The sequence below is a fragment of the Scyliorhinus torazame genome, chromosome 20 (genome assembly GCF_047496885.1).
Source record: "Scyliorhinus torazame isolate Kashiwa2021f chromosome 20, sScyTor2.1, whole genome shotgun sequence".
NCBI lineage: Eukaryota > Metazoa > Chordata > Chondrichthyes > Carcharhiniformes > Scyliorhinidae > Scyliorhinus > Scyliorhinus torazame.
In genome coordinates, this window is record NC_092726.1 from 25,156,627 (window position 1) to 25,181,341 (window position 24,715).

General features: G+C 54.4%; 1 protein-coding gene across 1 annotated transcript in view; it reads left to right on the plus strand.

Moving 5' to 3' along the window:
• The window catches only part of LOC140396990 (rab11 family-interacting protein 1-like), a 58,421-nt gene extending 39,334 nt beyond the window's left edge, over positions 1-19,087 (plus strand). Inside the window, 4 exon segments of the mRNA XM_072485999.1 lie at positions 7,150-7,540; positions 7,542-9,025; positions 14,216-14,375; positions 18,827-19,087. Of these exon segments, the coding sequence (XP_072342100.1) occupies positions 7,150-7,540; positions 7,542-9,025; positions 14,216-14,375; positions 18,827-19,045 (2,254 nt within the window). The 3' untranslated portion in view covers positions 19,046-19,087.
• Positions 19,088-24,715: the final 5,628 nt, after the last annotated feature.

The following is a 24,715-nucleotide window of genomic DNA, read 5'->3' on the forward strand; positions in this document are numbered from 1 at the left end:
CCTCTCTCTCTGCACTCCCCCGCTCTCTCTGCACTCCCCCTCTCTGCACTCCCCCCCTCTCTCTCTCTGCAGTCCCCCTCTCTCTCTGCAGTCCCCCTCTCTCTCTGCAGTCCCCCTCTCTCTCTGCAGTCCCCCTCTCTCTCTGCAGTCCCCCTCTCTCTCTGCAGTCCCCCTCTCTCTCTGCAGCCCCCCTCTCTCTCTGCAGTCCCTCTCTCTCTCTGCACTCCCCCTCTCTCTCTGCACTCCCCCTCTCTCTCTGCACTCCCCCTCTCTGCACTCCCCCCCCCCTCTCTCTCTCTGCAGTCCCCCTCTCTCTCTGCAGTCCCCCTCTCTCTCTGCAGCCCCCCTCTCTCTCTGCAGTCCCCCTCTCTCTCTGCAGTCCCCCTCTCTCTCTGCAGTCCCCCTCTCTCTCTCTGCCCCCCTCTCTCTGCACTCCCTCTCTCTCTCTTCCCCCCCCCATCTCCCTGCACTCCCCCTCTCTCTCTGCACTCCCCCTCTCTCTGCACTCCCTCTCTCTCTCTGTACTCTCCCTCTCTCTCTCTGTACTCCACCCTCTCTCTCTGTACTCCCGTTCGCTCTCTGCACTCCCCCCTCTCTCTCTCCACTCCCTCTCTCTCTCTGCCCCCCTCTCTCTCCACTCCCTCTCTCTCTCTGCAGTCCCTCTCTCTCTCTGCAGTCCCTCTCTCTCTCTGCACTCCCCCTCTCTCTCTCTCTGCACTCCCTCTCTCTCTCTGCGCTCCCCCTCTCTCTGCACTCCCCCTCTCTCTCCACTCCCTCTCTCTCTCTGCCCCCCTCTCTCTGCACTCCCTCTCTCTCTCTTCCCCCCCCATCTCTCTGCACTCCCCCCATCTCTCTGCACTCCCCCTCTCTCTCTGCACTCCCCCTCTCTCTCTGCACTCCCCCTCTCTCTGCACTCCCTCTCTCTCTCTGTACTCCACCCTCTCTCTCTGTACTCCCGTTCGCTCTCTGCACTCCCCCCTCTCTCTCTCCACTCCCTCTCTCTCTCTGCCCCCCTCTCTCTCCACTCCCTCTCTCTCTCTGCAGTCCCTCTCTCTCTCTGCAGTCCATCTCTCTCTCTGCAGTCCCTCTCTCTCTCTGCACTCCCCCTCTCTCTCTCTCTGCACTCCCTCTCTCTCTCTGCGCTCCCCCTCTCTCTGCACTCCCCCTCTCTCTCCACTCCCTCTCTCTCTCTGCCCCCCTCTCTCTGCACTCCCTCTCTCTCTCTTCCCCCCCCCATCTCTCTGCACTCCCCCTCTCTCTCTGCACTCCCCCTCTCTCTCTGTACTCTCCCTCTCTCTCTCTGTACTCCACCCTCTCTCTCTGTACTCCCGTTCGCTCTCTGCACTCCCCCCTCTCTCTCTCCACTCCCTCTCTCTCTCTGCCCCCCTCTCTCTCCACTCCCTCTCTCTCTCTGCCCCCCTCTCTCTGCACTCCCTCTCTCTCTCTTCCCCCCCATCTCTCCGCACTCCCCCACTCTCTCTGCACTCCCTCTCTCTCTCTGCACTCCCCCTCTCTCTCTGCACTCCCCCTCTCTCTCTGCACTCCCCCTCTCTGCACTCCCCCCCCCTCTCTCTCTCTGCACTCCCTCTCTCTCTCTGCACTCCCCCTCCCCCTGCACTCCCCCTCTCCCTCTCTGCACTCCCCCTCTCTCTCTGCAGTCCCCCTCTCTCTCTGCAGCCCCCCTCTCTCTCTGCAGTCCCCCTCTCTCTCTCTCTGCACTCCCTCTCTCTCTCTGCACCCCCTCTCTCTCTCTCTGCACCCTCTCTCTCTCTCTGCACTCCCTCTCTCTCTCTGCACTCCCTCTCTCTCTGCACTCCCTCTCTCTCTGCACTCCCTCTCTCTCTCTGCACTCCCTCTCTCTCTCTCTGCACTCCCTCTCTCTCTCTGCACACCCTCTCTCTCTGCACTCCCCTCTCTCTCTCTGTGCTCACCCTCTCTCTCTAAACTCCCCCCTCTCTCTCTGTACTCCCCCCTCTCTCTCTGTACTCCCCCCTCTCTCTCTGTACTCCCCCCTCTCTCTCTGTACTCCCCCCTCTCTCTCTGTACTCCCCCCTCTCTCTCTGTACTCTCCCTCTCTCTCTCTGTACTCCCCCCTCTCTCTCTGTACTCCCGTTCGCTCTCTACACTCCCCCCTCTCTCTCTCCACTCCCTCTCTCTCTTTGCCCCCCTCTCTCTCCACTCCCTCTCTCTCTCTGCCCCCCTCTCTCTGCACTCCCTCTCTCTCTCTTCCCCCCATCTCTCTGCACTCCCCCTCTCTCTCTGCACTCCCCCTCTCTCTGCACTCCCTCTCTCTCTCTACACTCCCCCCCTCTCTCTGCACTCTCCCACTCTCTCTCTGCACTCCCCCACTCTCTCTGCACTCCCCCACTCTCTCTGCACTCCCTCTCTCTCTCTGCACTCCCCCTCTCTCTCTGCACTCCCCCTCTCTCTCTGCACTCCACCTCTCTCTCTGCACTCCCCCTCTCTCTCTGCACTCCCCCTCTCTCTGCACTCCCCCCCCCTCTCTCTCTCTGCACTCCCTCTCTCTCTCTGCACTCCCCCCCTCTCTCTCTCTGCACTCCCCCTCTCTCTCTGCACTCCCCCTCTCTCTCTGCGCTCCCCCTCTCTCTCTGCACTCCCCCTCTCTCTCTCTGCACTCCCCCTCTCTCTCTCTGCACTCCCCCTCTCTCTCTCTGCACTCCCCCTCTCTCTCTGCACTCCCTCTCTCTCTGCGTTCCCCCTCTCTCTCTGCACTCCCCCTCTCTCTCTCTGCACTCCCCCTCTCTCTCTCTGCACTCCCCCTCTCTCCACTCCCCTCTCTCTCTCTGCACTCCCCCTCTCTCTCTCTGCACTCCCCCTCTCTCTCTCTGCACTCCCCCTCTCTCTCTGCACTCCCCCTCTCTCCCTCTGCACTCTCTCTCTCTCTGCACTCCCCCTCTCTCTCTGCACTCCCCCTCTCTCTCTCTGCACTCCCCCTCTCTCTCTCTGCACTCCCCCTCTCTCTCTCTGCACTCCCCCTCTCTCTCTCTGCTCTCCCCTCTCTCTCTCTCTGCATTCCCCCTCTCTCTCTCTGCACTCCCCCTCTCTCTCTCTGCACTCCCCCTCTCTCTCTCTGCACTCCCCCCCCCTCTCTCTCTGCACTCCCCCTCTCTCTCTCTCTGCACTCCCCCTCTCTCTCTCTGCACTCCCCTCTCTCTCTCTCTCTGCACTCCCCCTCTCTCTCTCTGCACTCCCCCTCTCTCTCTCTGCACTCCCCTCCCTCTCTCTCTGCACTCCCTCTCTCTCTCTCTGTACCCCCCCCCCCCCTCCTGCTCCTCCCATCCCAGTTTCTCCCACAAAAGGAAATATTGTTTCAGAATCCACGGTCGAATTCCCTCACGATCTTATGTTCAACTTCATGATTCCTCTCCCAGCCTGCACAGTTGACTCTTACTGTCCATTCGGAACTGCACCAAGCGTATCGCCACTGCCTCCACAATCCAAAGTTTTCATTGGGTTTGTAGTGAGCTATGAAACTCTGCTGGCACAGAGCGTACACAGCCTTTTGGGTTAATTCAAGGTTGAGGAATTAGTCTAGTTATCCAGTAGATTTTGAGCGGGTGGCTTTGGCCTAGTTGACATGTGACAGTTTTCTGTATGAGTAGGACCCGGGTGGTTGGCATTTACCGTGGGGCGTCTCCAAAGCTGCCCTGTGTGGAATAGGACGGCAATGTTTTTCGATGCCCCCTTTGCCCAGTTTCTCTGCGTCGGCGTGCATTGATATGAGCGCCAACATGCGTTGGTGTGTCGGTCTCCGTAGCCTGTTGGCGGCATCTCCAGTGACCTTCCTGCCCCTTCCTGTGTATGCCTGCTGGAAAAGGCCCACGATGGTGACTCTTACTGAACCATCTGGCTTGATAACAGGAACGATGGGGGTTGCCCAATCGCTCGTCGCCACGCTCTCGATCACCCCCATCTTTAGGCCAACTGAACTGGCACCAAGTACAGGAGATATTGCCTGAGGCCTACCCAGGTTTGCCTCTCCGCCACTGCAAGAATGGTGATCCTCCCGGCTCCACACTTGGTCTGTCTGTTGGTGGCTTTCGCTCGTGCTGAGTGTCTGAGTCCGTCTGTTTGTACAGTCCTGCTTTGCCATCGTTTTCCTCTGCTTCTGCCTTGGAGCCAATCCTGAAGAGGGTTCGCTGTCACAGAGGTTCACTCGGATTGGCCCCTGGGATTGTTTAGGAGGTGGGATTGGGTAGACTCGTCCCAAATTCCCAGGACTTTCCTCATTGAGACATATCCACTCCTTCGGAGGGGGGGGTGGGGAGGAGGTGCCGAGAACGTGTTTATCGCTGGCTGGGGAATCTGCGGTGGAGAGGCTACTGCCTCAGAGTGGGGCTGAATGTCTTCACTCCGGAAGGTTCTGAACCTCCGGAATTCGCTACCCCGGACACCCAGTCATACGAGCATCCTTGAGACGGGCATCGATACGATGTTTGGGTAGCAATTTGGAATAGAGAATGTGCAGAAGGGTTGAGTTGACGTCAATGTCCTTCTTAATGGCGGAGCAGACCTGAGGGGCTGAATGGCCTACTCCTTGCTCCTATCACGGCAATGCCCGCAGTGGCCATTTCGGTGATTAAAATCATCTCGGGCAATTGAATTTTGGCCCAAACCTCACGCCATAAGTTAAATTTATTAAATTTTTTACAATTTGGCGTTCCCAATTCTTTTTCTTTTCCCAATTAAGGGGCAATTTAGCGTGGCCAATTCGTCTCCCAGGCATATCTTTTTTGGGCTGTGGGGGTGAGACCCATGCAGACACGGGGAGAATGTGCAAACTCCACACGGACTTTTCATGGCAGAGAGATGAGCAGTACACGGACAGTGACCAAACAACATCCAAAAGGCAAAAGAAACACCTTTTAAAAGAAGCACATCAGGTTTACATTCACTACTGAGAACATTTATAATTCTGAATTCACCAAATGATCAAGAGAGCCTTTTCATGGCAGAGAGATGAGCAGTACACGGACAGTGACCCGGGGCCGGGATCGAACCCGGGTCCTCGGCACCGTGAGGCAGCAGCGCTAAGCACTGCGCCACCGCACCGCCCTCTCAAGTTAAATAACGTGTCCAGAACTGTAGGTCAGATTTGCGGAGAGCATTGAGCTCCAGTGTCCGTTAAGGTATCACTGACGTCCAGTGTAACCCAGTCTTATTATTCAGCGCTATCAGGCACAATACTGGGTGTCAGGCAGGATTATCCTTCGCAAAGATAATCAAAGGGTTTAGGGTAATACCATTCCAATTGGCCTTGACTTATTCAATAATATTCCTACTTCCTGTCCAACAAATAATGTTTGGCCCAAAATATATTTGCACCTGGTCATGTATTCCCCTCCCCCACCCGCCGTAATCTTTGTCGATTAGAAATCGACAGCGGGATTCTGCCTCCTGGGGTCTAAGACCCCACACCGGCGGAATAACCAGTGGCGTTAACAGCTAGGTGGACGGCGGAGGGGTTGGCGCCGCTCCACCGGCGCCGAAGGGACGGCGCAAGTTCGTGCATGCGCCGAAGGGCCGGCGTGATCTCGCGCATGCGCGGAACCGCCGGCATGGTTACGCGCATGCGCAGACCGGCCGGCGTATTTTAACACATGCGCAGGGGAGGGTTCTCTTTGCCACGCCGACCATGGCGGAGTCCTACAGGGGCCGGTGCGGAAGGAAGAAGTGCCCCCATGGAACAGGCCCTCCCACAGATCAGTGGGCCCTGATCGCGGGCCAGGCCTTTTGGGTTCCCCCCCCACCTCGGGGTCGGACCCCCCCCCCCCCCCCCCCCCCCCCCCCCCGAGGACCGCCCCAGCCAACTTACCTGCCCTATCCCGCCGTGTGGGACCATGCGTAACCCACGCCGACGGGACTGGCGAGAAACGGACCTCCGCTCGGCCCATCGGGGCCCGGAGAATTGCCGGGGGGGGGGCGCTGCCAACGGCCCCCGACTGGCATGGCCTGAATCCCGCCCCCTGCCCGAAAAATGGTGCCGGAGAATACGGCAGCCGGCCTTGGGGCGGCGGGGCGGGTTTCGCGCCGCCCCCCCCCCCCCCGGGATTCTCCGACCCGGTAGGGGGTCGGAGAATCCCGGCCTTTAATATGCTCAGCGACTCACAGCCTCCATCCCTCTCTGGGGAAGGAGAATTCCGCAGACGACCAACCCTCTAATGGAGGACGTTCCTCCTCATCGGCGTCTCTGATGGGAGGTCCCTCATCCTGAAACTGTTCCCTCCTCGTTCCAGACTCCCTCATGAGGGGGAAACATCCTCTCCGCATCCACCCTCAAGTAAGACGGCCAAAATTGTACTCCAGATGTTATCCAATCGGGTCTGCGTCGATCCTCCGGAAGAGTGCCCCGCCTCGGCCCACTTCCACCCACCCCCTCCCTATCTCCGTAACCCCGCCTAACCCTAACCCCTGCACACCTTTTGGGTTGTGGGAGGAAAAACCCACGCAGACACAGGGGAGAAAGTGCAAACTTCATACAGACAGTGACAGAGGCCGGAATCGAACCCGCGACTCTGGTGTTGTGAGGCAGCGGTGCTAAAACATACAGTGAACATCTCAGCAACCATTAATTCAAATACAACCCCCAAAGAATACAACACAAAGTAATCTTTTATAACTTCCCAAACAACATCCAGAAGACAAAAAAAACCTTTTAAAAGAAGCACATCAGGTTTACATTCACTACTGAAAACATTTATAATTCTGAATTCACCAAATGATCAAGAGAGCCTTTTCATGGCAGAAAGATGAGCAGTACACGGACAGTGACCCAGAGCCGGGATCGAACCCGGGTCCTCAGCGCAGTGAGGCTGCAGTGCTAACCACTGCGCCACCGTGCCACCCCTCCATTTGTCTTCCTAATCGCTTTCTGTGTCGGCGCTCCAGCTTTTTATGGTTTGTGTTCGAGGATTCCTTTGTTCCGCGGAGTGTTGCAATCTCCCTCACCCAATTAAATTTTGGCGGGTGTCGAGCAGGAGCTACGGAGCGTGATAGTGGAAGGAAAGAATAGAGCATTTTTTTTGCCTTGTAGTCGAGTTCCGACCCCGCCTGTAAAACCCCACCAAAGACCGAGATGCTTCTCGACAGCACCAAGGGCCTCTGACCAGTGTTCTGTCCTTTTTGCAGATTGGAAGTGTCTCCGAAGGCTGAAACCATGTCACCTTTAGCTCCCTCCTCTCCTCCCCTCCCTTCTGGCTCAGCCGACCCCTCTAGCCCACCTCCTCCAGTGGTGGCGGCGGCGACTGAGGGGGCGAGGAACTCCAACTTTGCCAGCCTCCACGAGGCCTACAGCCCACCCGCCATGCTCCTGGACGCCTCGCCTGCAAGATTCCCGCCGAATTCCAAGTGCGAGCTCCTGGCGTCGCCCCCTCCACCTGTGAAAGAACACGACGACGCCCGCTTGCCCCCTCTTCCGAGCTCCAGCTCCTCTTCGCTGTCTTCACGGTCTTCGGACGCTGAGGCGAACGGCTCCTCCGCCGCGGGGCTTGCCGGGGGCGAATCGCGGGGGGGCGGCACCCGCGCAAAGGCACGCCGGCGGAAGGACGTCCGCTCGGGCTCTGCTTCAAGAACTGGCTGGGAAGAGTTCCTCACTAAACGGCGCCTCCGCTGAGCAAGTCGAGGAATGCGAAGGTTTTTCCGGAGATCAGGGGCCGGCAGCCGCCGGTCCGGAATGCAAGTTGGCAAGTGGCCAGGAGGACGGGAAGGTGGCTCGTGAACGGCAGCCCCTAAGCGGGAGCTCTGAGCTCGGTGATTCCCGAGCCGACGCGTCCCGGGGACCAGAAGCTTCCCTCCATCTTGTCTCCTCCCCTCCATCAGAGACTAGCGTTTCCAGTGTTCCACCCAAGGTGCCGTTGAGGATGAGGGTGCCTAGTTCGGAGGGCGCATTGAATCCGGAACCGCTCTCCGCCGAGATCCGGAAGCTTGCACCCACTCCAGCGCCCAGCAATGTTGCTCAGGTTACCGTTACCGACGACTCGCCCCATACCCCTGAGGAAATACCCGGCGAGGACCTGCCGCCTTGTGAAGGGGGCATCGACTACGGGGTCCAACCATTAACAGCGGCCCACGAGCTTGGCAACGCCGATTTTGCTCCGGGATTGGGGTCCCCCGACGAGGATTCCTTAACCGGCGGCCAAGAAGAAAACGAGCGGAGTATGACGCCAAGTGGGATTGCAGATCGACCGTCCGCCATCTCCCCCCGACGCGCCTACGAGGCCGGCGCCCAGGGTTACCCCGTCGCAGAGGTGGAAACTGGTGACCTGCCGGTGAAGGCGGAAGGTTCCGCGGGGGGCGGACGGGCAACGCACACCGCCGGGAACGCGGGTTGGCTGGGATCGCCGCCGTCTCTGTCCGAACCCGCCACCAACTTGCTGGCTCACGAAATGCTCGGCCACACTCCTCCTCCTGATCCAATCGAAGACCACGTCGCTGACTTGGAACGCCTGGGTGCTTTGCAACCCGGGGCGACGGGAAGAAGCACGGGTGGAAACTCTGGGGTGCAGGAGACGCCAGCCAGTGACACGATCGTCACCGAGGAGCGAGGCCCTTTTGATCTGAGTCCGGCGCTCGGTGATAGAAGTGAAGACGTGGACATATCCGTGGGGTTCCTGCAGGGCGACGATCTGGTGACCAAACCAGATTCCTCGGACCATTTCACCCTGAGCTCGAGTGAAGAATCTCCCATCGAACGCAAGCCGGAAACATCCGGAAGTTCCGTTGCCGTTCCTCCCCTCTCTGCCCAAGCCTCTCCTCCTTGCCCTTCGGCCTCCTCCACCAGGCCTTGCCTTGTTTCTCCCCCGCCTCCACCTGCGTCTCCGCCTCCTCTCCCTCAGTCCACGCCACCTGTGACTGACGTCCTTTGCTCGGTCACGACACCAGCAGGGAATCCTCCTGAAGTGGAAGACTCTGGCCAGAAGAGGCTGCTTCAGGCCCGGGTTTCGCCCACGGAGACACAGCCAATCCCGTCACAGAGCAGTGGGTCAGCAGTCTCTTCTAGACGCAGGTGAGCTTCAGTTAGCTTGGTGGGGGGGTGGGTGGGGGGGGGCGGCGAGAGCGGGCTTGGGAAGAGGTTACGGGTTAGCTTCTGCCCGGGGACTTTGAATGCTGTTACGACCCAGCCTGGGTAACGTACCCCAAAGCTGGGTGAGATCCCCGCCAGGCTGGGATACCCCCAAATTAATTACAGTCCCAGTGAGGATCTACGGTGGCTGGCATAGTGGTCAGCACTGCTGCCTCACAGCGCCAGGGATCCACGTTCGATTCCGGCCTCGGGGACTGTGCGGAGTCTGCACGTTCTCACGGCCCGTGTCGGCTGCTGTGCGGAGTCTGCCGTTCTCCCGTGTCTGCGGGTTTCCTCCGGGTGCTCGTTCTCCCACAGTCCAAAGATGTGCAGGTTAGGTGGATTGGCTAAATTGCCCTATAGTGTCCAAAAGGTTGGGTGGGGCAGGGGGATTGGACGGGGATATGGGCCTAGTTGGGGCACTCTTTCGGAGGGCCGGTGCAATGTGCCAAATGACCTCGTTCTGCACTGTAGGGATTCTCGGATGAATTGGCTCCCTGTCTTTATTCAACCCTCTCTTGTTGGTTGCAACAAGACTTTAATAGTCCCTTTTATTCCCCCATACCCAGCATTTATAAAGAAATAATCTTTATTGTCACAAGTGGGCATTAACACTGCAATGACGTGACTGTGAAAAGCCCCTAGTCGCCACATTCCGGCGCGTGTTCGGGTCCACGGAGGGAGAATTCCGAATTCTCAGCTGCTATGGGAATTGAACCCACGCTGCTGGCCTTGTCCTGCATCACAAACCAGCTGTCTAGCACACTGAGCTAAACTGGCCCTTGTGTGTTTTAAAAGGTATCAATTTGAATTGAAGATGGTGAGTTTGCTAATTACTGAAGGCAAGAAAATGGTAAAACATGGTTCACACAGATTAGAAGACAGAACTGAGTTCAGAGTCAGTAGATATTTTTTTAAAGAACCGTCCTTGACTTTGGGCAGCACGTAGCACAGTGGTTAGCACAATTGCTTCACAGCGCCAGGGTCCATGTTCGATCCGGCTTGGGTCACTGTCTGGGAGTCTGCACGTTCTCCCCGTGTCTGCGTGGGTTTCCTCCGGGCGCTCCGGTTTCTCCCGCAAGTACAAAGTTGTGCAAGCTGGGTGGATTGGCCGCGCTAAATTGACCTTAGTGACCAAGGTTGCGCAGGTTAGGTAGGGTTACGGGGATAGGCCGGGGGACTGGTTTCCTCCCGCAAGTCCAAAGATGTGCAGGTCAGGTGGATTGGTCATGCTAAATTGCCCTTAGTGTCCAAAAATTGCCCTTCGTGTTGGGTGGGGTTACTGGGTTATGGGGATAGGGTGGAGGTGTGGGCTTGGGAAAGGTGCTCTTTCAAAGAGCCTGTGCAGACTCGATAGGCCGAATGGCCTCCTGCATTGTAAATCTATGATTCTATGACTCACGCGGAGTAGAGAGTTGGGGTCCGTATCCCTCTATTCCCACCCTATTCATGTATTTGTCAAGATGTCCCTTAAATGTCACTATTGTCCCTGCTTCCACCACCTCCTCCGGCAGCGAGTTCCAGGCACCCACTACCCTCTGTGTAAAGAAAAAAAAAAACCTCCCTCGCACATCTCCTCTAAACTTTGCCCCTCACGACCTTTAACCTTTGTCCCCATGTAATTGTCTCTTCCACCTGGGGAAAAAGCTTCTCTATACTTGTCGAGGTGCTGTAATTCTTTTTTTCCCAATAAGGGGCAATTTAGCGTGGCCAGTCCACCTACCCTGCACATCTTTGGGTTGTGGGGGTGAAACCCACGCAGACACGGGGAGAATGTGCAAACTCCACACGGACAGTGACCCGGGACTGGGTTCGAACCCGGGTCCTCGGCGCTGTGACCCGTGCTAACCATTGCGAAGGAGGCCCGTGCGCTCCACTTAGCCCGGCTCCAAGTATTTTCATTGCCTCGCATCTCTCTGCCTTCCTTTCCCAAGTATTGATCCATTGCCTAAAAGAGAGGAGCCAGATTGTTGAATCGTACAACACAGGACTACGTGCCAGCTGTAAATAGCAGAAGCAGCGTCCGCTCGACAAGAGCTTAAGCGGTCCCACAGCTCGCGGTATCGAGCTCTGCAGTCCTGCCACGCCCAGTTCCCGAACGACGGTGGACAATTGACCAGCCGGCAATGGAGGAGGCTCCATAGATATCCCCAAATTGCAGCCCGAGACGAGACTCGAGGGGTTTGAAGTATTGGCCGAGATGTTGATCCATCTCGGCTTCCTCCTGAGGTCCTCCCAGCAATGGGCTGACGCTCTGCAGCTAGCCACGCCCCTAGTGTCCCAGCATGGCGACAACACAATTAAAAACCTGCATTTATATAGCACCTTTGACACAATGAAACGAGCCAGCGCGCGGCACAGGAGCGTTCGAAACGATCGTCTTGACACTGCGCCGTACTAAAGCCACATGCGGCCGGAAGCTTAGTTAGAGTTGGCTTTACGAAGGAGAGAGCGAGAGGCAGAGGGTGTTAAGAGGAATTCCGGAGCTTGACCCCCCCCCCCCCCAGGCAGCACGGCGCCAATGTGAACCAGGGGAAGTTCAAGAGGCCAGAGTTAGTTGAGTGCTGGTATCTCGGAGGGTTGTGGGAGCTGGAGGAGGGGAGCGAGGCCGTGGGGGGGGGGGGGGGGGGGGGAGATTTGAAAACTATGATTTGGGAAATGCTCGTCCCTGCGGAGAGAGTTGCCCAGCAACGCCCCTGCCTGCAGAAAGCAGACAGCCTGGTGACCTAGGCTCAACCATCTTCAGCTGCTTCATCAATGGCCACCCCCCCTATGGCAACTTCCATTTGCACCATAATGCACCCTTTTTAATGATACAACCTCTTCAGTGTACGCCCTACAGATCACATTTGACTGTTTCAAAGACGGGTGCGTCAGCTTTCGCAGAACTGTCTCTGGCATTAGCGACACTGCCGCGCCCCTGCCCATCCCCTGTTAACTTGGTGACCGTCAAGTTTGGATACGCCCAAAAGCATTCTTGATCGCCCTGCATTGACGCGGCGCCTAGCTTTGGCTCTCGCTGTAGCGTGGCTTTGCTGTCTGTTGACTGACCTAGAGCTTCATCCGCTAATTCGTAGACGCAATTGGATGGTTTCCTTGTGCTGTTGTTCTTGCACGTTTTGGCGTCGGAGAGGTTTTTCTGGCCCAACGCGTCTTGGCAATGTGGCCCAAGCCACCCACCATGTTTTATTTACTGAAGCATTCCCCGCGCTGAGTGTCCGACCTGTGTACGGTGGTGAAATGGTTGCACTTTTCAGCCTGTTCCTCGAGGTATCGAATTTAACCCGGACAAATGCGAGGGGATGCAATTTGGTAGATCCAATTCAGGTGGGAGGTATAAAATAAATGGCAGAATCATCAGGAGCACAGAGACACAGAGAGATCTGGGCGTGCGGGTCCACAGACCGTTAAAAGTGGCAGCACAGGTGGAAATGGCGGTAAAGAAAGCCTATGGCATGCTTGCCTTCATAGGACGGGGTATCGAGTATAAAGCTAGGGCAGCCTGGTGGCGCAGTGGGTTAGCACTGCTGCCTCACGGCGCCGAGGTCCCGGGTTCGATCCAGCTCTGGGTCACTGTCCGTGTGGAGTTTGCACATTCTCCCCGTGTCTGCATGTGTCTAGCTCCCACAACCCAAAGATGTGCAGGGTAGGTGGATTGGCCACGCTAAATTGCCCCCGAATTGGAAAAAATGATATTGGGTACTCTAAATTTATATATAAAAAAGAAAAGAGTATAATAGCTCTAAAATTATGTTTTAAAAAAAAAATGTAAAATGTTTATTAAGGAAAAAGGTTTACTGAACGACTTGAAGATCTTGACGTTTACAACTTCATGGTGGTGATTAGTCTGTAGAAGCGTAACCCTTCCTGGCTCCTTCTTGATGGTAATTTCCTTGGAACTCGGCCTCGAGAGTCTTCAGTACTTGGCCAGCAAGGAAGACCTCAGAACCTCGACTTTTATCCCCAAAGTGACCATTACCTCATGTCAGAGTGGGCTTCTGTCCCGACTTTCTTTCCTCCACTCCCAGTTTTCCTCTTTCCCTCTCCTCTGTTGGACCGTCCTCCTTGCCCTTGGATATGGAGCATCTTGTGAAGACACTGCTGGAAGTACTGCTCCAGTGCCTTTGAGGTGCCTGCTCTAGGTTGTCCAACTTTCTGTAGCCTCCGGCAAATTACCCGCAGGTGTGGAGATAATCGACAGGACAGGAAACCGACACCACAGATATCTGGCTGTCAATCTGATTCAGACTTTCCTCTGAACACTTGTCAACCTCAGCTCCAGCCTCCCTAAAATTATGTTTTTGAACGTTGGTTAGGCCACATTGGGAATACTGTGTCCAATTTTTGGTCACCACACTACCAGAAGGATGTGGAGGCTTTGGAAAGGTTTACCAGGATGCTGCCTGGTATGGAGGGTATTAGCTATGAGGAGAGATTGAATGAACTGGGATTGTTCTCCCGAGAGAGACGGAGGCTGAGGGGCGACCTGATAGAAGTTTATAAATTACGAGGGGTATAGATAGGGTGAGCAGCTGGAGGCTTTTTCCCAGGGCGGAAATTACATTTACAAGGGGCACAAGTTCAAGAGTGAGGGGGGGAAAGGTTCAGTGGAGATGTGCGGGGGAGGTTTTTTTACACAGAGGGTGGTGGTGGCCTGGAATGCGCTGCCAAGTGAGGCGGTTGAGGCAGATACGTTAGCGACCTTCCAGACTTATCTGGATAGGCACATGAACAGACGGGGTAGAGAGGGTACAGGTGATTGGTCCAGGTAGGACACGTGATCGCGCAGGCTTGGAGGGCCGAAGGGCCTGTTCCTGTGCTGTATTCTTCGTATGCGTTGTGAGGATCGTGGCTCCAGCTTCTATCTGTGAAGCGCCTCTCGTTGCAAGCTCCAGAGATGTGGCAACTTCCACACAGCTTTCACAGTTAAATTTAAGGTGAGGGGCAGGAGATTTTAATTCCCCATAAAAAGCTGCCCAAATTGTGGAGGGGCTTCCCAAAGGCTTGAGAACATTTCCCCGGGCAAGTGGGAGCTGAGGGACCGAAGGGCTCACAGTCCACCCCGATGCGCCGAGGTGTCTTTCGATTATTTCTAACCGCAAATTCTAAGCCCTGTCATTTTGTTTCTCCCAGACCGCATCCCGTGAAGCCCATGAGCGCAATCGAGACCAAGACGCACGAGGTAACCGCTGAGGAAAACCTGAAACCCAGGTACAGGACAGTGGATGCCACGGAATCAAATCTTCAACAGGGCGCCTGTTAGGGCCTCAGCCAAAGTCGAACCTCCCTCAAGGTGAGAATTCGCGGGCACGGTTCCAAAATAAGGGCTCCCCCATTTAAGGTGGACGTGTGAGCGATCTCCCCTCTCGGGCCCCCGTCGTTATGTGTAATTGTCTCCCCCCAGGAGGGAGCAAGGCGGCTCCTTTGGTACGACCACGAGGGGCCCTGATAAGATCAGCCACGATCTCACTGGCTGGTCGAGCAGGCTCTGCGGCCTACTCCGGCCCCACCCCCTCTGCCTTTGTGACCGGTGGGAGACCATCAGCGTGGGCACACTGGGGTGCAGGGTGAGAGGTCGGAAGGCCCCAGGCTTAAAAAAAAAAGCTTGCGTCAACTGCTGTCGGCGAGGCAACATTAAAACCAGAGACGCAAGTTTCCAAATGCGCCTCGAAATGTGTTCCGAATTAAACGGATTGACCACAATACGATTTGGGGGGGGGGGGGGGGGGGGGCGACATAGAACATAGAACAGTGCAGCACAGTACAGGCCCTTCAGCCCACGATGTTGTGCCGACCATTTATCCTATCTAAGATCAACTAACCTACACCCCTTCAATTTACTGCTGTCCATGTGCCTGTCTAAGAGTCGCTTAAATGTCCCTGATGACTCTGACTCCACCGCCTCTGCTGGGCCGTGCATTCCACACACCCACCACTCTCTGTGTAAAGAACCGACCTCTGACATCTACCCTATATCTTCCTCCAATCACCTCAAATTATGCCCCCTCGTGACAGCCATTTCCGCCCTGGGGAAAAGTCTCTGGCTATCCGCTCTGTCCATGCCGCTCATCACCTTGTACACCTCTATCAAGTCACCTCGCTGCCTTCTTCGCTCCAGTGAGAAAAGCCCTAGCTCCCTCAACCTTTCTTCATGAGACCTGCCCTCCAGTCCAGGCAGCATCTGGTAAATCTCCTCTGCACCCTCTCCAAAGCATCCACATCCTTCCTATAATGAGGCGACCAGAAGTGGACACACCGGGCGGGATTCTCCGAAATGGAGGCAGTGTCCACACCGTCGCAAACGCCGTCGCGTTTTACGCCGGCGTGAATAGACCGCTCCCACGTCGAATTCTGGCCCATACGGGGGGCCAGCCCGGCGCTGGAGTGGTTCGCGACGCTCCAGCCGCAGATCCCGGCGCGTACTGGCGCCGCGGGTACCGGCGCCAACGATGACATGCGCGGTAGCCTCGCGGAGCGCTCCGGCCCCTCACCAACGTGGCGCCGGGGCTCTGGGGCCGGTCGCGCAAGGAAGTAGGCCCGGGGGAGGGGGAGAGAGGGCCAGACGGCCAGACCCCATCGGAGGGCCCCCCCCCGCCCCCCGGAAGGGAGCCCCCTCTACAGGCCGCCCCCCCCCCCTAAGCCTTCGTGACGAGTACCGCCGGCAGTGACCAGGTGGCGCCGGCGGGACGAGGCCGTTTACGAGCGACCCGCCGCCGTGCCAAACGCGCCTACACGAACGGCGCGGAGTCTCCGCATCTCGGAGAGTCGCGCGCCAGCGTCGCGCGGAAAAATGGCGCGACCGCCGATTCTCCCAGCCGGCACGGCTTCGGAGCATCCCGCCCAGTATTCCAAGTGTGGTCTAACCAGGGTTTTATAAAGCTGCCAGCAAAACCTCGTGGCCCTTAACTCAATCCCCCTGTTAATGAAATCCAACACACCATACGCCTCTTAACAACCCTATCAACCTGGGTGGCAACTTGGCTATCCTGTGGCAAAGTCCTAACTCATCGCAAGGAGTTAAAGACCTTGACTGGGAAATTGGTAGTTAGGAGCGTTTTTGTTTAATATATATATGTATAGCTCGCTCCGTCATCTTACCAGTGACCTCATTCAATCGCACAATGCACCACCTCAATCTCTGTGCGGTCCACATCTTCTATTTATTGAACCACAAAGGTTTAAGGCGCATTTGGAAACTTCTATCCCCCTTTTTTTGGAAACATGTAAAGTATTTCCGAAGGCGGGTTGTGAACCCCTTCTCAATTGTTGATCTACCAGTTTGGATTTGGGAAGGGGGTGCAGAGAGAGGGAGAGAGAGCGCCTACTTCTTGAATTCCTACCTTTTTGCGTGTGCCGTTCCTGCACTCGGGAGTTGATCCTTTGTCAGCTCCCGTGGAGATAAATGAGTCTGCCGCTGTGTTGACAGCGTCTAAAGGCTGGCGTTGAATTTAATTTCCAGTTTAGTCGGAGGCGAGCGCCCCCCCTGTTTATTCCTCCTCCACAGGCTGTCAGCTTTTCAGTTACTTTGTCCGAGCTCGCTGACTCAATTGAGCCCTATTACGTCTGGTGTGTTGGCAAGAACGACACACGGCCCCCGATAACCTATTGGCTTGCTAACCTGACTTACCCAGAATTCATACCTCTGTCTTCAAATATTTAAGATCTCTGCTCCCGTCGCCTTCTCAGGAAGAGAGTTGCAAACATTCGCGACACCCTCCGAGAAAATAGTTTTGCCTCGTTTTAAACGGGCCACCCCGTATTATTTATTTAAAAAAAAAAAGTGACCCCTTCTTTCTAGATTTTTCCGCATGAGGAAACATCCTCTCCACATCCGCCCACCCTGTCAAGTTCCCTCAGGATGTCGTATGTTTCAATCAAGTCGCCTGTTACCCCTCTAAACTCCAGTGGAGATAAATCCGGACACTCCCAGTCTTTCCTCCGAAGACAATCCGCTTATGACAGGAAGAAGAAGAAATCGCTTATTGTCACAAGTAGGCTTCAAATGAAGTTACTGTGAAAAGCCCCTAGTCGCCACATTCCGGCACCTGTTTGGGGAGGCTGGTACAAGTGTTAGTCTGGTCAACCTTCTCTGACCAGGAGGCCTTGAAGACATTTATTAAGTCAGAAAGCTCCTTGCTGCTTTTGAGATTCATAGAATTTACAGTGCAGAAGTAGGCCATTCGGCCTATCGAGTCTGCACCGGCTCTTGGAAAGAGCACCCTACCCAAGGTCAACACCTCCACCCTATCCCCATAACCCAGTAACCCAACACTAAGGGCGATTTTGAGCAGTAAGGGCAATTTAGCACGGCCAATCCACCTAACCTGCACATCTTTGGACTGTGGGAGGAAACCGGAGCACCCGGAGGAAACCCACGCACACACGGGGAGGATTTGCAGACTCCGCACAGACAGTGACCCAAGCCGGAATCGAACCTGGGACCCTGGAGCTGTGAAGCAATTGTGCTAACCACTGTGCTACAGTGCTGCCCTACGATTCCTTCGCTCAATGGTAAAAAGCCACCTTTAAAATGTGACAGAAAAAAATCAGACCGGACAAAACCGTTTCCCAGGTTCATAGGATTCGTAGGAACTTAGGAATTAGGAGCAGAAGTCGGCCATTCAGCCCCTCGAGCCTGCTCCGCCATTCAATCAGGGCTAAATCGCTGGCTTTGAAAGCAGATCAAGGCAGGCCAGCAGCACGGTTCAATTCCCGTACCAGCCTCCCTGAGCAGGCGCCGGAATGTGGCGACTAGGGGCTTTTCACAGTAACTTCATTTGAAGCCGACTTGTGACAATAAGCGATTTTCATTTCATTTCATTCAGGGCTGCTCTCTTCCTGGTCTCAAATCCACCTCCCTATATCTTCCCCATATCCCTTTAACCCGTTTTTAAATCAGAAATATATCGATCTCTCTCTTGAAGCCATTTAATGATTCGGACTCCACCGCACTGTGGGGCAGCGAGTTCCACAACTTCACCACCCTCTACGAGAAGCAGTTCCTCCTCGTCTCAGTTCCCAATCTACCGCCTCTCAAACCTGTATCCGTGACCTCTCGTTCTAGGTTGCCCCACAAGGCGGAACATTTGGTCTCCGTTTACTTCATCAATCCCTCGTAGTATTTTCTACACCTCGGTCAGATCCCCCCTCATCCTTCTAAACTCCAGGGAGTATAAACCCAAACTGTTTAAACTTCCTCGTCCATCAACCCTTTCATCCCCGGAACCAGTGCAATATTCTTGAAGTGTCCCCCCCCTTCCACGGCGCTAATTCGAAGATGTGAGTGGGGGGGGGGGGGGGGGGGGGGGGGTGTCGGGCTAATGTCTATCCCCCAGAAAGGTGCCCACGTAAACAGCCGATCTCATTAACGCATTGTTGTTTGTGGGAGCTTGCTATGCGCAGATAGGCTGTCCCGTTCCCTCTTAGTGGCGAGAATCACCGAATGGTTACATCACAGAAGGGGGCCATTCGGCCAATCGTGGCATGTGCTATCCCCCCGGGTGATCAGCATAACCCCCTCCCTCCCCCTCCTGCCTTCTCTCCCTGCAACCCTGCTTTTCGTTGACAGCCTAGGTCGAATTTGCCTCCGCCGCGCATCCCAGGCCGCCTGTTCTCCCCCCCCCCCCCCCCCCCAAAAATACGTTTCCCCGCCGTAAATGTGTGCCCTCCGGTTCCAAGTCCTTCTGCGTCCTTTTAACCCTTTCTCTCTCTTTCCCCCCACCCCCCACCCCCCTCTCCCACAAGGACTACGATCCATCTGACCCAGCCGCCGCGTACGCCCAGCTCACCCACGACGAACTGATCCAGCTGGTCCTGAAGCAGAGGGATGTCATCTCCAAGAAGGACAGCCACGTGCGGGAGCTGGAGAGCTACATCGACAACCTCCTGGTCCGGGTGATGGAAGAGACCCCCGGCATCCTCCGCGTCGTGTGCCAGCCCAACCGACAGGCGGAGCGGGTGTGACGGAGGGGCGGTGGTGGGAGTGGGGGAGGAGGCGGAGGATGGGGGCGTCGATGGTGGAGGGGGAAGGGGACAGAGGCCTACGCAACAAAGAGGGAGCTGCTTGAATATTAACAGATCACGCTTTGCAACTAGCCCCACAGGATTGGAGAGTGTTGATTATTGCCCTTCCAGAGGGGGGAGGGGAGGGGCAGGGACCGATTTCAGATCTGCCGTCCTGTCTGCGTGACGGTGCGTGGCGAGTGCTGTTCGGTTAAGCAGCACCGAATTCCTGCCCTTTGCAAGTGACCCCATGTCGGTCGGTGCATGTGGAGAAGGTCGCCATTTTCATACCATGCTCCCCCACCTACCCCCTCTCTTCGATAATCTCCTGACTGCACATCGACCGTGTTCCGATTAAAAATGTGAGAGGAAGGCGTTGAGCTCGCGATATGGCTTTGGTACACTTGCACACGTTTTCTTGCCGAGTTCAACGCACCGCCCCGCTGCGGTGGACGCACCGGGCTGACGGAATTGCCTGGTCGGGCCTGTGCGAGGGAGTCGGCCTGCTCTCTGTTTCAAATTGTTCTCGTCCAGGAATGCAGCGGGCAGACGGATCTTCCAAAGTTGTCGAACAAGCGACAGCTGTCACGATCTCTCGTTGTAAACATTCGACCCCTGCGAATGGTTCGAATAGTTTGCGGTTTTATAACTGGTTGGAGCTGGGCAGGGTACAATTTGTAAAAAAAAAACCACAACGATTTTATGTGTATATTTTTTTGGACTTCTGGAAAAAGAGTTAAGTTTTCTTAAAATGGGCGACAATCGATTGCTCTTTGGTTTCTGAACTGATTCTCACGGACCATTTGCACCTTTCCGCCTCGCTCCATCGGGCCTCCTTCCTCGGTCTCGTCGCCAGTCGCGATCAGGACCCCCGTAACCCCGACGGGCGACTGAGGCAGGCATCTTAACGCCTGCCCATGCTAAATTTCCCGGTTGGCTGATTTTAAGACCCACCAGCGCCCCGAGCAAGATGTCTCTTGTTCTCCGTGAATCCAGCCGCCAGTTTGAAACGCCACACCGTGCATTGGATGCGAGACTCCAGTGCGGGGACAGGGGCTTGTTGGGTTGCATCCAGAGAGGTGCAGAGAATCCGAAAAGCTTTTCAGCAATAGCGTGGGTGTGACTATCGTCCTTCGCTTGGGTGCCTGATGTTTACAAATCTTTTCTTCCCCTTCTCGATTGCTTCCTTTTTGGTGAATAACCAACAGATTTATTCATCTTCCTTTAGGCTGGGTGTTGTATATTAATATGAAAATGGATTATTTAATATAATTTAATGTATTGAGATTTTAAATGTATGTACAGATTCTGGGCAAATTAGGGTTGTGGGATTTGTTGAATGATTTTAGCTTTTTCTCGTAATGTAAAGAAAAAAAAAAAGCTGGAATGTTTTCCCGAATGCTTTTTGGATGGAGGGGAAAGGTAACATGGCGAGCTTCGACGGAGCCTTGGATCGATCGATCTTCCACCACAGTTCCTCCGGGATTGTTGAACCCAGCTTGACGGCATAACTGGACGATGCGTCGGTACAATTATCTCCAAGGGGAGGACAATGGGCCAAGTGCATCTTGCAAGCGCCGAGAGTCCGATCGAATGGCTGCTGACTCGTTATCCGCTGCACACGCGCGCTCCCGAAGCGCCTCCCGATCCGCACATCGCCTGGGACGCAAAGATCCAGTTCGGAGCTGGTAAGTTGGGACGTCCACGTGCTCCGGATTCTCTTCGTTTCCCCCCCCCCCCTCCTCCCCATTTCCGATGTCCATTTGATTCCATTTTTCTTCTCAACAATCGGCGGGCGAATCATTTCGCTGTGAATCCGCACCGTGCGAGCGCTGGCCTTTTTCGCCTGCCCCGCTTGACGCCTTTGATGCCTCCCATCTTTTTGGTCATTCGAGAATCGATAAGTCTTCCATCACTGCATGAACGGGGACTGGGATCGGGACAGGAGTGGGCCATTCAGCCCCTCGAGCCTGTCCCGCCATTCAATGGCTGACCTGCGGCCTAACTCCATATACCTGCCTTGGGCCCGCATCCCTTAATATCTTTGCTTAACAAAAATCTACCTCGGATTTAAAATGAACAACCGATATTGCTTCGACTGCTGAATGTGGGAGAGAGTTCCAAACCTCTACCACCCTTTGAGTGAAGAAGTTCTCATGGATAGGATAGGTATAGAGGGATACGGCACAAGGAAGTGCTGAGGGTTTTGGCCAAGGGTGGTAACATGACCGGTACAGACTTGGAGGGCCGAAGGGCCTGTTCATGTGCTACATTGTTCTTCGTTCTTCCGAACATCTCTCCTGAACAGTCCAGCCCTAATTTTTAGACTATCCCCCCTAGTTTTAGAATCCTGTGGAAAAAGTTTACTTTATCTACCCTGTCTTTCCCTGTTAATATCTTGAAGACCTCGATCGGATCGCCTCTTAGCCGTCTAAATTCTAGTGAAAATGGAAATGAAGGGGCTGCCCTGGGGGTTGGGTGCAGTCCGTCGATATTTGGACGGGGGGGGGGGGGCGGTGGGGGGGGCTGGGGGGAGGAGAACGAAAGGGGCAGGGCAAATCCCATGTGCACCAGTTCTGTCCTGACGCACGTGTGACAGCCCCAGCTCCAGGTTCGATTCCCGGCTTGGGTCCACTGTGCGGATCTGCACATACTCCCCGTGTCTGCGTGGGTTTCCTCCGGGTGCTCCGGTTTCCTCGCACAGTCCAAAGATGTATAGGGGTAGGTGGATTGGCCGCGCTAAATTGCCCTTAGTGTCCAAAGAGGTTAGGTTGAGTTACGGGGATCGGGTGGAGGCGTGGGGCTTGAGTAGGATGCTCTTTCCAAGGGCCAGTGCAGACCCGATGGACTTCCTTCTGCACTAAATTCTATGATTCTATCATGTAATAATCAATCACTGACCTATTACTGTTGGGCTGGGGTAAGCGGCTAGCCTTTTGAGCAAGTTGAGTTGGACGCAGAAGGTCAGGTCCCGGGTTACAAGGGGCGATACCCAACGCCCGTAGAAATGGTGATCGCCAACGAGCGGCAGATCCGTGAGCTTTATCGCTTTTGTTTCTCTAATTTGGGCAACATTTGAGAGGACTGGGGGGAGGAGGGGTGGTGGTGGGGATCGAATGGTCATCTTTATTAAAAAAAAAAAATCCAGATGTTCAGGAGGATGCAGGTCATCTGTACGTAAGCTGCACAGATGTGCGAAAATGGCGCTATCTTTTTTTTATTTCAAATTTTTATTCCTGTGATCTCTTCCACAATGACCTGTACAGCAAATGAGTGATTGTAAAAAAAAAATATATATATATATAATGGATATTTTCTGCTGTTTGGAACCCTGTACGATAATTTAAATCCTGGAAAAATAAACTTCTATTTACTTTTGATGGCTGTGGACTCTCTCTGATTCTCTTTAAACTCCTGGAGACGCTTTGTGATGTTGTACGAATTAAGTAATGGCATGATGGGAGAAGTGGTCAACTATTCGGTACAATATAAGAAAAGCTGACCGAGCCATTTCAAGACCCATAAGGCTGACTCCGCATAGCCTAAAGCATGAATAAGATCGGAGAAGGTCAAGCTATTCCAAAATGCCTGACCTCTCTGTAATTTCCGATGAGGCTACCTCGCCATAACCCAGGGCGGTATGAATAAGACAAGATAAGGAATGGATGAGTCTCCTCCGACCTTTTAATGTTCTATCAAAGGACAAGGTGTGAGGGATGAGACAAAGAGTCCGAGAAGATCAACAGGTCAGCAGGTTTATGACATTGCTTCCATTTCTATTTCTGATCGAATTCCTGACTAAGCTGTAGTCATGCAATCTTGATAATGATAATGTATAAACACTGAGCTGATTTTCTGTAAAAGCGCGGACTTGAGTAGGAATCAGCAGTGGTAGTAGCTGCTCTCTGAACTCTTATGGGTGAGGCGTTTTCAGAACCCCACAATGTATCATGGAGTTCAACCAACCTCCCCCTTTAATGGATTGTTACTTTTCCTAGCACACGGCTTGTTCCCCAGGAGTGGGATTACAATTATGGACACGTGGTTTTTAACACCTAACAATGTTTATTCCATGAACTCAAATTAACCTATTAAATAAACATTGGATCTCTTAACACCCCTTACTTCAAAGATAACCCCGAAAATACCACACTAAATAATCCCTCAAAATGTTCCTTCAAACATCCAAAAGGCTTCAAACCTTCAAAACAGTAACACATCAGGTCACAGAATATATATATTTTCTGTTGGGTGGCAAAGATATATCAGCTTGGCTGACCTCAGCTCCAGCACCTTGCTTTCCCTCCTGCAGCTCTCTGGAAACACACAGACACACACGAGCTGCTTTTTCAAACTGGCTTTCTCCCTTCAAGCAACTCACAGCAAACCAGAACGTCTCAAGCTGCTGTCTCAAACTGGCTTTCTCCTTTTAAGCAGCTCACAGCAAAACAGCCAGGCACTTTTAAACTGCTCTCAGCAAAACCAGCCAGGCACTTTTAAAAACTGAAACTTCAAAATGGCTGAACTGAGCTGAGCTCCACCCACTCTCTGACGTCACTGTTTTCTTAAAGGTACATTGCTTACACATCCATTTCTTAAAGGTACTCTCACATGACCGACCTCAACTTTCAGCCAAAACTGCATGCGGTCGTTTGGTAAATAAAGCCTTGTTATTTTACCGTAACAATCTATTGTTGAGCCTTTACCACAGTCAAAGAAACAGGAAAATATTGACTTCTACAGCTTGTGTTTTTTATCCCCGATGGTTTTTCACTTCCCTCCTCCTCCCTTGGCAGATTGCTACCAGGCCTTGACATAGCGTTGATTTGTGCTTCTTAATCGAATAAACGAAATCAATAAACCGTGGGGATAAGGCAAAAAACAAATGCAGTTTCTTAAAGTGACACCGCATCAAAGAAAACTTTTAAAAGCGTGATTAAACACCGTGGTCCCCTTCACGGCGCCGAGGTCCCGGGTTCGATCCCGGCCCCGGGTCACTGCCAGTCTGGAGTTTGCACATTCTCCCCGTGCCTGCGTGGGTTTCGCCCCCCCCCCCCACGAGCACAAGTGGTCAGCACCGTTGCTTCACAGCTCCAGGGTCCCGGTTCGATTCCCGGCTTGGGTTTCCTCCGGGTGCTCCGGTTTCCTCCCACAGTCCAAAGAGGTGGATTGGCCGTGCTAAATTGCCCCTTAAGTGTCCAAAAAAAAAAAAGGGTAGGTGAGGTTACTGGGTTAGGGTGGAGGTGTGGGGATGGGGTGGAGGAGCGGGCTTGGGGTAGGGTGCTCTTGCCAAGGGCCGGTGCAGACTCGATGGGCCGAATGGCCTCCTCCTGCACTGTAAATTCCATGAACCCAAAGATGTGCAGGGTAGGTGGATTGGCGACGTGAAATTGCCCCTTAATTGGAAAAAATTAATTGGGTACACTAAATTTACATTAAAAAAAAACCCCCACCCTGGTCCCATGTGGCGCCCACTGGGTCTGAAAGGTTTTGATAATGCCGGTGGGCACTGTGTGCTCCCTTTCCAAGGGACACCTGCCAGCGAACATAGCAACATAAGCGGGGCAGACAATAGTGTAGGCTGTGTGCGCGTGCACGAGAGCCTACTCACATTATCAGGGTTTGGGGGGG